We start from the raw sequence: 16,156 nt of genomic DNA, 5'->3' as shown, positions 1-16,156 counted from the left end.
CATTCCTAAAGTCAGGAGTTAAAAGCACCTGTCCTCCACCAGGCTCTCTTGTGAAAAGTACAAAATTAATGCTTTTTTGGGACTGTGCATCCCACTTTGAGTACCAACCATTTTTGATTGTATCTCGGCAATTTTGAGAACTGTGTCACATGAATGAGTATCTGCATCATATGGACTTCAAGTTGTAGGGAAGTTACAGGATGCAAAAGAAACACAGCACGTTTTCTTCTGTTTTCCTCCTAAAGCATGCATGTGTTGTAGAACTGAGCCCTACCTGACTTCTGTTTTCACTCAGTGTTCTTGAGAATGGTATATAGAATAACTTGCATTTCAAGTATTTGTAGTGATGTTCTTCTTTTTGTAGATAGACATATACACATAACCATGTTTTGTTTTGTTTTGTTTTTTTTTTCTTCTGGGTAAATTTAATGGGTTAAGAGGCAGTCAAATAATGCACTTCTACAGAATTTTGTATTCATTCCTATTTGTTCATGTTTCTTGCATACCTCTTAGCACAGTCAAGGCCAAGTGCAAACCCTGATTCATTTATTTTTTCCATAACTTTATTAGAGAGTTAACAAACCACTTCTCCAGTGTTCTTTAAAGCAAGATTGCAAATAAATCTTTTTTTTTTTTTTTTTTTTCTTCTTATTGGCAAATTTTTGGCTGTGGAGTACTGCACAAGTATAAACAACATGAGAGATCCTTTAACATAACATGAGAGAGCCTTTAGTCGCTTTGCTCCCTAGCTTTGGAACTCATTGCCAATTGAAGTAAGGAAAGCTTGGCTGTTGGGACTTTTAAATCTAGACTTAAAAGTTATTTGTTCTGTTTAGCATTTTTAAAATGATTCTATTAGGAATTGTATGTGCTTCAGTTTTAATTTTAACTCATAATGATTGTAAAGCACCCTGGGATGCTTGCATGAAGGGCGCTACAGAAACCCAAGATTGTATTGTACTGTGTTGTAATGTATTGTATTATTACATGGTACTGGAGTTGGACCACGGACAATTCATAGAGAAAGCATTTGAATACTTAGCTAACGATAAGGAGTTGGGGGGGCAGTACTGTCTTTTCTTGCTTCTTTTCCCCCTTTTCTGTCAGTTATTTTATTAAACTAAATTAACATGGCAGTTATTCCCTAAGAAATGCCAGCATAATTTACTGCTGCAAAGGGGCTCAAAATGTAAACCAGATGATAAACTAAAAATAAAAAAGTCCACATTAAGATTTAATTGCACTTCCCTTTCTATATTATGTTCTTATGTAAAATACATTACAAAACAGTACATTCTTTATCACTTCCTTCACTTTTAACTGAATTTCATTAACAATAAAGAAATATATTGTCTCTATTTTCAGTAATGTCACTTGACAGTTAATCCCTTAACTTGATGTACATGTCTTTAAGATTTTTTTTTTTTAATAAAGAACACGATAGCACTGACTGGAGCCAAGTATTGCACAATCATGTGATTTGCAAGTTTCCCAGCTCGCAGCTTTGCCAGTGCAGGTCAATTCACACCTGCCACACTTATGCCATTCTGGTCCTCATGTTGCTTTTCCTCAGTGATTGTCAGAGGTAGAGAGAGCTGTGCATGTGGCTCCTTCCTTCCCCCCTCCCTCCCCACTCCAAATGTGTGGTAAACCTTGTGCATTGGAAGTGTCTGCTCAGGAATTAAATGGAGTTTAATTTCTGTCCATTAGAAAGCTGCGATCCACATCGCCAATTAAGCCTTCTATTTAAAGGGCGAGGAGATACGTATGTCTACATCTTAATCACTGCTGTGACTGGTTTGCAGAGACCTTCTCTGACTGGTTCAGTTATTACTAGCAGTGGTGGGAGGCACAGGGATCAGCGTGGTTATAAAACCTACCCAAAAGCTGAGCAAATTCTGTAGGTGCTGTAGCGTCACTGTCAGCAGATTTGAAGCTGAAGTACATCTGTGTTAGGGGACGAAGGGGTGTAGGCATAAAGATGAGCCAGGGAAAAATTACTTGCATTGGTAATAATTTTTACCTGGCAGGAGCAAAAGCAAACAGGACCCACTTGTTGAGAGGCAGTGCTCAGAGACATGCAACTCTCACCTTGTCAGGCCAGACTCATTGCATGCCTTCACTATAATTGTAACTTAGAAGAAAAGAGATGAGCTTCTCAGACTGAGCAAAACTCTGAAAGTTTGCTCCCCCACCATCACCACTTTTTTCTTTTTTAATTAGTAATTAAGTTCTTCCTTTTTATATCCAAGAACCATGATAGGAGAACTCTAAGGCAAGGGTGAACTTTGTCTCTCTTTCCTTGGACACTTCCTTAAGAGCAGCACAAATGGTATCAGATTCCACTGGTGCCTTGCAGCAGTGATTGGAGGACAGGTTTTTCAGGACAGTAGCAACCTCAGATATGCCTCACTCGAAGCCGTGGAATAAACTGCTCAAAAGGGAAAAGTTCTCTTCCTCAGAGGTGGGAAAGGATGAAATGTTCTCCTCATGTACACCTGTCTCATTTATTTTTATTTTGTTTTTTAAGTACTAAGAATTCCTACACTCAGAACTGCAGTTCTTCTATAAGCTTGTACCAGAAGAGGGGAAAGCGTGCCTGGCTGTGCCTCTGTTCCAAGGGATTTGATAATTTACAGTAAACTGTCAGGGTCTCTAGAAAGGCCATTGATACCAATGTCCTTTGCATGTGTCTCAGTTTTTCATCATCACAAAACCCATCAGAAGGATGGTATCATTGGTATCAATGGCCTTTCTAGAGCCAGAGAGAAGATTTCAGCTCCATAAGTTTACCTAGGGTGTTTGTACTTGAATCAGTATATTGGGACTTCCTTAGAATTTTAAGGGTTGTGTGTGTATTTGTATATACATATATATATATATATATCTCACAATAAAATTCCACCAAGATATATGTGCCAGCTTGCACATCCCCAAGCTCCTAAAGGTGTGTTCCTTACTCTGCACTTCTTGTAAGGAGAATCTTTGTGTGCTAAGTCTGATTCAGCTAATTTTTTTTAATTTATATATTTTAATGTTAATGCATTGACTACTTAAAAAAATTTAGTAGAACCCTAGAATAGAACCCTAAAGTGCACATACATATTCCTTACAGAAAGCTAGCTGGAACATTTCTCTTTTGAGATACCTTCATTGAATCTTGGATCTTTTTATGAATTCTTCAGAGCATTTACACTTTTCACAAACTCTTGTTAGTGAAAGACAGCAACACAGAGGCAAAACTAATCCCTTGGTTTACACAGCTGCTTACAATGTCACCTTTACAATTTTACACAGCAAAAGTTAAGAATCCATAGTGAATTTCATACTATAAATTAATTTTCTCCTGACAAATTTTATGGTTTTCTCAGTACAGAAAGAAGTATGTTTGTGTGCTTTTAGCAGCACATCCCTCATAGAATTTGGGTCTATATGATTAAGAATAATCAGATGTACATGTGGTTCATAAAGAGGCATGTGACGTGAAACAGCAAAACTGAGACTTAACCATTTGAACAAAGGATAGATAAGGGATGTTACATTTGGCACAAGAGGGGTATTTAAGCAAGCAGAGGCATGAGAAATGCACTCTCTAGGAGCAAAAATCAATGAAGTTCAGAAAGCTAGTCATACATTCAAGAAAAGAAAGAAAAAAGGTAGATGAAAGGTACATTTAGAGGTTACAAAAAGAGATTACAATGGCTGTGATGAAAGATCCAGCACAAGAAGTCTTCAGATAAATACTTGATGATTTCTCTAGCTCAGCCACTGGTAACTTGGCTGAACTCAGAAATTGCTGGATGAAGTTCTAGGATCTCATTTTATGTAGATTCCAAAATGGTTGCTCAAATTGGCCTCTTTTGACTTTAAAAATCTGCAAAAACTTATGTAGAAAATGGAAAAGAGGTCAAAGGAAAGGCTTATCCTTAACACCAAAAGAAATTCAGCAAGACAACTGTTAGTGCTACTGAGTCTGATGACTTCTTGTCTGGACATTGTGCCTTAGGGCTCATCTTCATGCCAGACATCTGATGCTTTGCTTAGCAGAACAGTGGAATCTGAGAAGAGACTTGCTGAAAATCATGTCCTATTTCCCAGAAAGGAAATCTTCCTTAACATGGTGGGTAATATTAAGCAAAAACTGAAATGAAAACAAACATTGTGGCTGGAGAAACGTAGTGCAATTATCAACATCTCTATCAGGAGTATGTATATACTGCAGATTTGTAGAAAATTTTACAGTACACGAAGCTGACTTTAATGCATTAATAGGTCTAAAATGTCTTGTATCGCACAAAGCATTTGCATTAGGTTAGTATTTGAAAGCACATTCATTTAGGACAAGCATCCCAGATAGGAAACAAGGCAGAAGCGCTCTGACCTGGCTGGAACAGAGTGGTTGGAAAGAAAAGCAATTCACCAGAGAGGAATGCTGACGGTGTCTCATATTTTCACCAAACCAGTCTGTGAGGTCTCCAAGACCCGAACTACCTCTATTCCCATACAAGAAATGCTGGTTTGTATCTAGGATTATTCGGATTGTCCTCTTGGGTTTCTAGTTTCCCCTAGTCCCATTCATTGCATCCCAAGAAGAGGCGACTGCAGGTGCACAGGCTTCATGTAGTCCATAGCCGAGTGTAAGAACAGCAGCCTTCTGGAGAGAGGTTGAGGCTGTCACCACACAGAACTGGTAAGGAGGGATGTATCTTACCGTGGAGTAGTTTAATTCTGGTTCTGTGGACTTAAAGTCCAGCCCACGTTGGAGCATGGCTTCTGGGTTTGTCTTCATCCAGCACAAATTCTGCCTGTACCAGATAGTGTTGTGGTGGACACCAGTGGGGAGAGCTCCTGAAAACATGCATCCCCAGCTCAAGCTGAAAGAGAAGTTTAAAGCAATCTCTTCATTTCATAACAGCTCTTTCAAATGGATTTCTGGCTGAAATGGATAGCACATTTCTTACCCATGGAACTCTCAAATTTCAGGGCTTTGCTGGCAAAGGCACTTGCATAATCAAAATCTTAGGGTGTAATAACTCACCCCTCAATTTCATTTTCATTCTGTGAAATAAACCAAGAATTAACTTATTAAATAGTGATTATTTTGCATTCTGTATTTTATCCAAGTTGTTTTTAGGAAGGGTTTAGCCAGGACTTTTACTACTAAGTATCTGCCATTTACAAATCGTGTGCAGTAGAATTGGGATTCTTAAAAACATTTGTGTTGGACATCTGACAATGAAGACAAAAATGCGTTATGTCTCCTTGTCTTTTATAGGTTGAGGTTGTGACTTCATTTTCTTTCTTTTTTTTTAAATTTTTTAGTCTAAGGCACTGTGCCATGAAGCTTGTAACGCAGTTATGAAGTTCTTCAAATCTGAATTAACATTTCCCACCTACCTATCTTTCTCTCTTTTAAGCTTTTAACCTTTGTAGATATAAGAGTAGTATCTTGGGAAGCAGCTTTTTATTTGAGCTTTATTTATATCCATCAGTGGGAGATGTTCAGAAAACACTGGGAGAATGCTGCTCTGTCATGCAGCAACTGGGAATTTACATTACAGAATGGTAAAAATAGTGCAAGGATCAGTTCCTTCAGATGCTGAATCCTCATTTCTGATTTTCAAAATCTTCCCATGTGTGGGTATATTTCTATCCATATATAAATATATGTGTATATATGTATATATAATTTGGGTTCTTTTAGTTTTATATCTTCCCTCATTACACCAATGTAGCTCTATGTTTACATTAATACATACATTTATAATACTTAAAGACAACATAAGAGAGAAAAGGAGGAGGAGATAATTTCAGTTTTTCAAGGATAGGAGAAAGGAGGAAAGACATACTAATGTATTGGAAGAAAAGCTTGTGCCGTCACTGTAAATCTGCCTTTTATTCCATTTTAACTTATATGACCAGCATTTGCCATGCAGATCCTTATTCTCCTGACCCTGGCAACAGTGTGGAGGTCAGATAGCCATCCAAGTGCAATGCCAAAGGCACAAACAAAAGTTTTTTTCTTCTCTGTCCATCTGTGGGTTTTTCCCTGATCCTACATGTTTATAGGGCATATGACAACAAATTCAGTTGCATTATTTGCTATAGTTCAAGCTAATGGACCAAGGAATTTCACATAATTCTTTGTACAGTGCAGTTAAACTGTCTGTGTCAAGATTTCTTGCCCAAAAAAAACAGCTAGTGGCTGGATATATTTGTCCTGCTTTTATTCAGAATGGAAGATGATATTTCTCTGCCATGTCATAATACTAGGAACAGCAGTTTGCCCTGGTTGGGTTTTTGTAGTATGTGGTCTGGCATAGGCTCAGGCAGGCTAAAATCTTTTGATTTGGGGATAATCTTGTGTTATCTGGTTGGGGCTTGAATGTTCCCTTCTCATTTGAAAAAAGGTTAACGTGGAACCTCCTGAGAAATAAGGGCTCGTAAGTGTTTGGCTTCTGTTAGAACTGATGCTTGCTATTTCCATGCAAACAAAAGCCACTGATAGTGGCTAGAATAGGGGAAACAAAGTTTCTCTGTCCTTTATGAAAAGATCCCCCCCCCCATCTGCCCCCAAATCTTTAAGTTCTCTTCTGGAACTTTATCACTGTTCAAACTAGGTCTAGGGACAAAAGCTTATAGCTTTTCTCTTTTACTTTTTTTATAAAAAGCATGTTAAGTTTGCAGCATTGGAACATGCCTCCCTGCTGGTGTCTAGGGATGTAAAGCAGAGGATTTATGGGAGACAAAATAGAATCAAGTCTTAAAAGTTTGGCTTTAAAAAATGGAGCCAGTGGTTTGACAGATTGTTCAGTAAATGTTCATTTTATTGAGAATTATAAAAAAGGTGCTTAACGCCTCTGTACCATTAATATAAGACATTAAAAGGGTACTGTCAAGATTAGTGTTTCAGCTCTGAAAATTGACTGTAGGGTTTATGGGCAGCACTGTTCATACTCTGCTTGTAAGATGAGGTATCTTCTACTTACCGCTTTACAAAACTATTATGTTGTTACAAGGCTTTATACTGAAAAACTTGATAAATAGTAAAATGTAAATAAAATCTCATTTGAAAAGTGAGAGGATAGTTGCTGCCTGTCTTATAGCCAGATTTAGCAGATGCGGGTTTGAATGTAAAACAGTTGTGAAAATAGCCAGTGTAAAACTAGTGCAAAATTAAACTTGTGGGGTGTTCTGTTTTCAGTGTCTGTCATTGTTGAAATACTCCATTTCAAAAGCATGCATTCCTTTCTACAGAAAAAAAAAAAAAATCAGATTCCTTAGTTGAAATTAATTAGCATTCAGAAACCAGATAGCATGTTTTTGGGTATTCATGAGATCTCTGTTTGAAAAAATGTTTTTAACTTGTAGAAATGTGTTGCAACACACAGATGGGAAGAAAAAGAAAAAAAAATCTCTTTAGCAAGCACTGTGTGTAAAAGGAATATTACATTTTGCACGCTCCTGATTACCCTGTGTAAACAGTTTTTGACATCTGTCTTTATAGTTTTCGAGGAGAGGAAGACTTTGTTAAAAGAACCATTTTTATACAGCAGTCACCATTTCAGTCTTGCTTTACCTGTATTATGAAAGCAGATGGTCTGCATGTCTTTTGAATATTTATAACTATCAAAAACAATCTCTTGCTATTCACCCTTAGGCTTATGAGATGTCAGGACTGTTCTGGTTGAAAAAAAATCATCTTGGGTGTTTACAGAAAGGGGATTACATTAAGCTGAAATGACTATACATTTTCCAGTTTAATATTTGTCCATCAGCTGTTTAATCGTATTTAGATAATTGTGTAAATAAGTTGTTGCAGCCCTTGCCCCTTCCACTGAGCAGGCTTGAAGCTTTAAACACCAATGAATGAGTTGCGAAAAAGCTCAGATATTTTTTTCCCTAGTTAAACAACCTGGAAGGCCTAAATAAGTTTTGGTTACAGTGCTTCTTTTGAGAAAAATGTTTAAATTGCAAAGGAATCCCTGATATCTAATTCAGCCGAGTTGTTCTAGGAAGCTGCTGTGTCTGTTACTCTCTCCTAAGTCTGTTAGCATGTGTTTGCTCTGTGTAAATACTGCAGCCCAAGTACCCCTTCATGAGGCATGAAAACAACCTTATTCTGCCCATATAAAAATAATTTTAAGGTTATTTAGTGGAAGTTTTGGGACTGTGGGGGTTAAAAGCTTTTTTGACTGGAAGCTGAGCAATCACTGATAACAGATTTTGCTGTGGTTGGTTGATTTGGCAGAAAAGCATGAACAGTTTTGGTTTAGATGATTGAATTAACCTGATTAACATTGTTTTTGTTGTTTTGCAAAAAGGACAACAGTATACTTTTAGCGATGATCGAGCAACACTTCACCTGGTTGAAGAGCAGTGTTAGAGGCAATGACTCAGAAATGCCTCCCTTGAAGCACCTGCAGCGGTGGCTGCAGCAACGAGCCGGCATGAAAGGCTCGGGTCCTTCCCGTATCTTGCAGGATGCACCTTGCGTTAGATTCTGGCACAAAACAAAAGGTGTCTGATGCTACCATTTTATTGGGTTTTGTTTTATGGGCATATGAAACGATTCCTGCTTGAGATTTATGATATTTCCCCAGGGAGTTCCCCAACTTCTTTGAGAAAAAGATGGTGTCTGGTATTTAATCTCTGGTATTTAATCTTCCAGAGAAAATGGGATTTGGTTCAATCTACGCTGGGTGAACCTCAGCTGAACCTCAGAACAAATTCTACCCCTACCTTCACACAGTTGTTGGATGCCTAATTATAATTAACTTATTTGGCTAAAAAAAGAGCACTTGGGCTGCAGCAGATGGTATCATTCCAGAATAGTGGGATTTCTGTGAAGGTGGCACCATTTCAGATGAGATCTCCCGATTCTCAGAACATGACTGCAAGTGATGTGGTTGGGGGGAGGGAGATATGGGAGAGGGAAAAGAGGGAAATTTGAGATCTTGAAGGCTCACAACTTAGTTTCATGGATAAACTACAAGGAGATAAGTTAAGACTGCTTATCTGTGAACAGTTTTTGTGTTCTCTCAATTTTCTTTGCAACATCTGAAAAAGAAATCTGATTGTGAGTGATGCATGTGATGCATTTGAATATTTGTATGATATATTTATATTCGTCATCATTCTGTGGGGGGGTGGGCATCTGCCTCTGTGCCTCACAAATAAGGAGGATATGTGCAGTAGTACCAGGATATGATGTGCTTCAAATAATTTTGATATTGATTATTGATAATTCAAGGCATGGGGAACTCCTCATTTGTAATGACCCAGGTAATATGAAAAGCATCAATATGCCTTCAGTCTAGATAGTAAATCTCTGAAGACCACTAACTCCTGGGGTTAATCTTAAGTTTTAGGCCATAAGCATACCAGACATTTATATATGTAGATTGGTATTAAAATGTACAAGAATTCTATAGCAACAGGAAATTTCTATAGCCAAGTGTATCTCTCTGCACTAATGTGACTGCACATTTGATGACAATAAATAAAGAATAGAAACAATGAAATTCAGTGTTGTCAAGATATTTTCTGAGTTAACAAGGTAATAATATTTTATCTGGCTTGTAAAATTTTGCCTTCAGTGAATTAGTAAATAAATCATTGATTCCTCCTGATGAGGATTCTTAGCGTAGGTAATATCACTTGAATGTTTGCATGAAGTGTTCTCAAAGAAAATGCAGGATAATTTTCATTTTTAAATGTGTTTATAATGTCTGTCTTTTTTTTTTTTTTAATCTACTTCGAAGAGCAGGAGTGCCATCACAGTGTTAGCCATCAAAGCTTGAAATTCACATTGTGTCAGAGAAGCTAAAACTCCCAGCAGTGTTTCTTAAACAGACCAGTCCCCTATTTGGTTGTAAAGTCACTGCATTAAATTTATTCGTGAAGAAGCAGGGAATGTGTTGCAAACTGCCATGTCATTTGTGTATTGTTTTTGTAAAATGACATGGAAGGGAGCACTAGGAAATCTTAGACAAACGTCTTCAATAACAGGTAATTTACTAAAATTAATATACGTGTTTTCATACTTTAAGTTAGTTAGGCAGGAGAACACATCTGAAAGGGGCAAAACAAAATAAGAGAAACCCACCTTGAAATCTAAATGACATCTGCAAAATACACATGAGGTGGTGTGGGATGATGGCCTCTGACAGGTACAGTTCCCCATTTTGCACATACAGATCTGCAGTTTCTGCAGTAGTCTGTGCAGTCATATAATTTGCCAGTTCAGATCCACAGGACTTTTAAAATCACACCTTATGCATCGTGTGCCCATGTTTAATCTATAAAAGAGCTTAAAAGATAATTTGGTACATATTAAACATGTATACTGCTGTTATAGTGGAAGTTGGAATTGGGTTCAGCTGAGCTTGGTTCTGATTATTCAGGCTAGACTTGTGGTAGTCTATTAAAATTTCACTCTCCTTTTATACCACTGACAAAAGACTTCTAGCTAGTTTCAGAAATGCCAGATTAGTATCAAGAAATGGCAAGAATTTTGGTGATTTGGAGAATCATTAAAATACCTGCCTGGGGATATCCACATTTGGCATAAATAATACTGCCTCACTCTAGCAGTTCTGAGCCTCCACGAACACCTTGCTACTGTGCAGTGCCTTAGAAAATGATTATATTGAACTTCACTAAGATCAGTAAGGAAGGTACTTTTAGTCAGAAATTGAATTAGCCATTTAAAAGAAAGAAGATATTTTTTTGCATTTTTACTCCAGACTCTTCCTTCCATTGGCTATTGTAGTTGCTGGAACAAAGGGTTGATGCTCTAAATGATTCTTCAGACAGCAGAAATATATCTAAATGTTACATGCTGAATAGTGAAAAAATGTGATAATCAAGGCTTTGTCTTCTTGACTGTCATTGCTGTTTTGATACACTGGACAATTCTTGTAGTTAAGCCAAAAGTAACTACTTTCCGCATAGACATTTAAAGGGTGGCAAAGTTCAGTCTGTTGAAATTATATTTGCTAATTTTGTTGCTCATACATCATATACTGAGTATAATTTTCAAGTTGGAGCATTATCTCATTTTGCAAGGCTTAGTCTTAATTGATTTGTAAAAGAATGTACTGGAACTGAAAGTTTTATGCATTAAAAATTCCACTATTTTAAAATTGGTCAAAACTGAGCAGAAGGTAAATTTCTCACTGTAGCTATCTGATATCTCGAGAACCTTTGAGAAAAAAAATCATCTTGATCTTCCTTTGGTCTATTTTACAGCTAATATTCAGTTACAGAATTAGACATGACAATAAGCTTTTCATAAGCCTGTTTTTGCAAATCACTTAAAATACCCTGTTTAGGAAAAACAAGGGTTCATCTTGGGTTATTAGATACATATTTTATTCTACTATAAACCCCGTATTTTATCCTATTCATAGGTTATTCATATAAAGTTCTATCCTATCTATGTGGTTTTTTGGTGTCTACTCTTTTATAAGTGGCACAGAGGAACTGGACATGGGTAACTTGGGTCACTGCTTGCATTTGTAAAGGCAGTGTAGGAACTATATGCCTGTGTGGCGTGTGAAGGGTCAATCAAATTTAAAAGCAGAAATAGGATGAACAAAATTCACTTTCAAGATTAGCATCTTCTGTCCAGAGCCCATCCCATTGCTTGATGTTTCTTGGTCGATAACTTTGTTCTTCCCTTAGTACATCTGCTATTTTTGCTCCCTTTTATAGTATACCTTGGTTTGTTGTCATGCTCAATTAATGAGTTTTTTAAAAGGCTTTGGATGATAGGATTTAAAATGCAATATGGTTCTCAAACTTTAAAAATATATTGGTTCAACAATTGAAATAATTTGTGCTTTGACGTACTGCTCTGTATTACAGATTTTTTTTTCTTCTCCCATTTTCACACAGAGTATGATTTCTTCCATTGTGAACAGCACTTACTATGCAAATGTCTCAGCAGCAAAATGTCAGGAATTTGGAAGGTGGTATAAACATTTCAAGAAGGCAAAAGATATGATGGGTAAGCAAAAAAAAAAATTGCCTTGATGGTGGTTACATACCATTATGTGTCACATTGAGGTCTGTCACAGTCATATAAGAAGCCAGTTCCCTTCATGATAAGTTTAGGATGCTTTTGATGAGTAGATGTAGAAAGTACATATATAGTGAAAGAATTCATTTAAATAAATATTTGCTATTGAAACAGCCAAGCTGACTTGGGTTGCCAGAGATGTAAAGCTGTCATTCTGTAAATCTAGAGATCTTCTACCACCCAGAATAATTGTTTAGAAAACCTGTTCCTGGAACTGTGACGAACTGATTTTTTAATGTATATATTTTTTTTCTTGTGCTGGCTAATGTATATTTAAAGAAACAGGCTTCTACAGCTATCACTACCTTCCAGCAAGAATGCTGTAATTTTATAAATTCATAGCTTTCTCTAACCTTGGGACCCTAATTTCAATTAATTTTAGCAAATAATGGTTGTGACAATTGTTTGCTTGTTGTAGTAAGCACAAGTAAATTATTGGAGAAAAAAAATCTATCAATTCTGTGATACCTTTTATCTTTCTTAAACCTGTTCACATAATTTTGAACACTTTATGTCAGAAAATTCTACATAGATTTCAACAGAATGGAAAAATAGGACCTCAATTTGGATTGAATTTTGAGCTTGACTTAGCTTTCAGTATTTGACGCAAAATCATTCATCTACCCAAACGGATTCCTTGCCTTTTATAGCTTAAGGCTGTAATGAAGACAATGCATCACTTTTGTGATAATTGCTTGAATTACTGTTCCGAGTAAATGGCCCACTTGGGTTGATCTCTACTTTCCCTGAGTGAAAAAAGGCAGCTTCTTTCCTTAATCTACTTTGTACCTTCTGTGCAACATGGAACCCTTCTTCTGAGACCACCAAATTTAGTGGTAAGACTTCACTTGGTTTCAGATGGTCCATGCGTGAGGCAGCAGAGTGGCCAAATGGGCAGAGTGACCTTTCCACAGCAGCCTCTCCCATGTCCTTTGCAGCAGTGCTCATACATGGGGCAACCCCTGCAAAATTTTACTTAAATGGTCTGACAAGACAGGTTAATCTTCCATTCATTTGGAGCCAGTGAAGCCAGCGAATAGAAAATGTGTGTTAGTGTATTCTTGTGTAAACTAATACTGGCACAAGAGGCAGCATTGCCCCCAAAGCTACATGTGTGAGGAGTAGCTGGGCCTCTGCTTGGGTATTGATCCAGGCTATGGACACCAGAACTCTCTGCAGAACAAGTGGCTTGCTTTTTATTTATCAAATTTCTGCCTGTGATAAGACGGGAGGAAGATGAGTATGCAGGTGAGAATCCAAGTGCTGATTTCTTCATCCAGCTCTGACACTTGTGAAGGAAAGGGTGGCCTTGCACTGATGATTGTTAGTGAAGATCATAACTACTGTGACGAGTTCAGACACTGCCTTGGAAAAAAAAAAAGCCTTACTAAAATAAGAAAAAAAATTGCTATAACACTTTTGTGAAAATACTGGACTTTTGGTTTTTAAATAAAGTTTATTTTCTTAAGGCTATTTCCAGACCAGAGCTGCTAAAGCTCTAGAATAAAAAAAGTTACAAATGCTGATAAAAAGGAGACTCCTTCATATCAACCTTGACTTATTTTATATTGTTTAATCATGCACAGGAGGGGAACTGGAAGAACTCTTGTAGTTTAAAAAAACTGTGCTGTTATTTAAAAAGGAGGGTGTGTCAAACACAGATGAGTTAATATAAGAAAAAAATTCAACCATGTTGCAAGTCACTGAAAAAAAACATGCATACATGGTTGCAAGATAAAGCAGCCCATCTGTGTAATTTACATAAATTATACTAGTTCCTAGCAGTCCCATACAATTGATGCAGCATCTAGAAATTAGAGGAGCATAGGGAGGTCTGGACCTCACCCTGCTTACTATAGATTTCCAGTGGCTGGGAGCTGCAGATGTCATGGCAGGGACCTCATGGGAGGAGCAAAACCAGCCACTGGGGGTTTCTGTCTCTCCTGCTGGGACACGTTTTCCCACAAAAGCCCTCCTTACCCTTTGCACAGATGCACTTGCTGTTTCACCTGCATCATCTGCAGCACAGAGTGGGTTTTTGTCTATTGGCTTTGCCCCATCTCTAGTTCGTTACTGCTTTGTCCAAAGTCCCCTGTGTCTGTCACAGTGGGATGCAACAACCCGCTCATGGTTGCGTTGCATTGCATCATTTTAGATTTGTTTATTTTTGTTAGCATGTCTTGTGAGGACAGTCAAGGTTGTGATTTTCAGTCTGATGTTGGCCTTTTCAATGTTTCTTTTCTGCTGTAGTTGAGATGGATAGCCTTTCTGAACTATCCCAGCAAGGTGCCAACCATGTCAACTTCGGTCAGCAGCCAGTCCCAGGGAACACAGCCGAACAGCCTCCATCTCCTGTTCAGCTTTCTCATGGTAGTCAACCATCAGTTCGGACCCCGCTTCCAAACCTGCACCCTGGACTTGTATCTACTCCCATTAGCCCTCAGCTGGTAAATCAGCAGCTGGTAATGGCCCAGTTGCTGAACCAGCAGTATGCAGTGAACAGACTTCTAGCCCAGCAGTCCTTAAACCAACAGTACTTGAACCACCCTCCTCCTGTCAGTAGATCCATGAACAAGCCGTTGGAGCAGCAGGTCTCAACGAACACAGAGGTGTCTTCCGAAATCTACCAGTGGGTCCGTGATGAATTGAAACGAGCAGGAATCTCACAGGCAGTATTTGCACGCGTGGCTTTTAACCGAACTCAGGTCAGTTGTCTTTTTTCTTATTTTTTTTTAAAGTCTAAGAGACCCTTCTTTCTCTCTCTAATTAGTAATTGCCATCTTCGAAGTCTGTCTTCTCATTTCTACTTTGTCACTTAGCTCCTCTGAAGGAACCATGCTTCCTTGCAGGATCACTGTCTATATTGACACAGTACTGAAATCCTCAGGGATTGGTTTGTGGAAATATCCACTGTTCTTACAGAAAGCATGGTTCCTCTCCAGTTGTGATGTTTTATGAATAGCTGAATATCCCAGTAAAGGAAATGAACACCTCTATGCAGAACCATTCACAAAGTCACCCAAGAGATTGCCTTTTGTGTTGTAGAGTTGTACCCGCTCTGACCACCTGCACGCACTGAACAACCTGGCTTCTTTCACAGGTGTACTGAAGATGGTCTTTTATCTATACTTGCATTTAATTTTATTATTTCCCCGTGAAAGTCCCAATAGCATCTTTTCAGGCTTTTGAAAAGATTAAAAATTAAAAGCTTTATCTCTAGATCATCTACTCTCTTCATGTATTTTTGTAGTTTGTTGCAAAAACAGTAGTTGCTGAGCTTGCCGGTGTCCACGTCAGAACATATACTTCAGCTCTTCAATGCAGAAAAAGCCAGCCCTAGCAAAGCTGATAAGTAACACTAAAATGTGTTATTTTTTACACCTGTTTTAGAAGCTAACCCTGTTATAATTTATTCTGCTCTATGAATTTAACTTAATGCCATGTTGCATGGAATTTAATCAAGCAGAAATTATGGAAGAAATGTCAGTATATTGGATGCAAATAATAAGATCTCAAAATTTTAGAAGTATATTATAACACAAAATAAAATATTTTTAATAGGACTTTGTAAAATGGGAAACATTTCAAAAAGACATAGGTAAATTTGCTTTGGGTTCCCTATTTTTAAATGAAAACACATACTTAGGGAACAATTTGCCTGTTGTAGATTATAGTATAACAAAAAATATCATAATTTGAGCTTCTCTTGAAACGTTTTTGTTTCTCCCTGCATAGCTTAGAGAATAAAAATTCTGATTCATATGCCCTGGTGCAGGTTTGAATCAGCATGTCATTTATAATTGTTCTGAATTACTATTGCCTTACAATATTTTACATCCTCCTTTAGCTAAAAGAAAGTAGAGGCATTGTGTGAATTCTCTGTAGGGCTCTGTGTGTGTGTGTGGTGGGGGGCTTTCCTCTTTACAGCAGAGGAGGTTTTCAAGATCTGGGCCTCTCATACCAAATTTCATGGGTTACATGAACTCATTAAGGATTATTTGCATTAAGTTAGGTCCAGACAGTGTTAGTTGTTATACTTACAAATAAGTGAGTCTTGCTTCATACAGTGTT

At 37.6% G+C, this 16,156-nt stretch overlaps 1 protein-coding gene across 5 annotated transcripts in view; it reads left to right on the top strand.

Moving 5' to 3' along the window:
- Positions 1-16,156, top strand: part of SATB1 (SATB homeobox 1) — a 92,112-nt gene that overhangs the window by 33,608 nt on the left and 42,348 nt on the right. For all 5 annotated transcript variants that reach the window (XM_053945363.1, XM_053945353.1, XM_053945345.1 and 2 more), the window contains 2 exons: positions 11,902-12,013; positions 14,336-14,790. In XM_053945363.1, the coding sequence (XP_053801338.1) occupies positions 11,902-12,013; positions 14,336-14,790 (567 nt within the window). The remainder of the gene's footprint in view (positions 1-11,901; positions 12,014-14,335; positions 14,791-16,156) is intronic.

The sequence above is a fragment of the Vidua chalybeata genome, chromosome 1 (genome assembly GCF_026979565.1).
Source record: "Vidua chalybeata isolate OUT-0048 chromosome 1, bVidCha1 merged haplotype, whole genome shotgun sequence".
NCBI lineage: Eukaryota > Metazoa > Chordata > Aves > Passeriformes > Viduidae > Vidua > Vidua chalybeata.
This window is presented reverse-complemented; position numbering and strand designations above follow the sequence as displayed.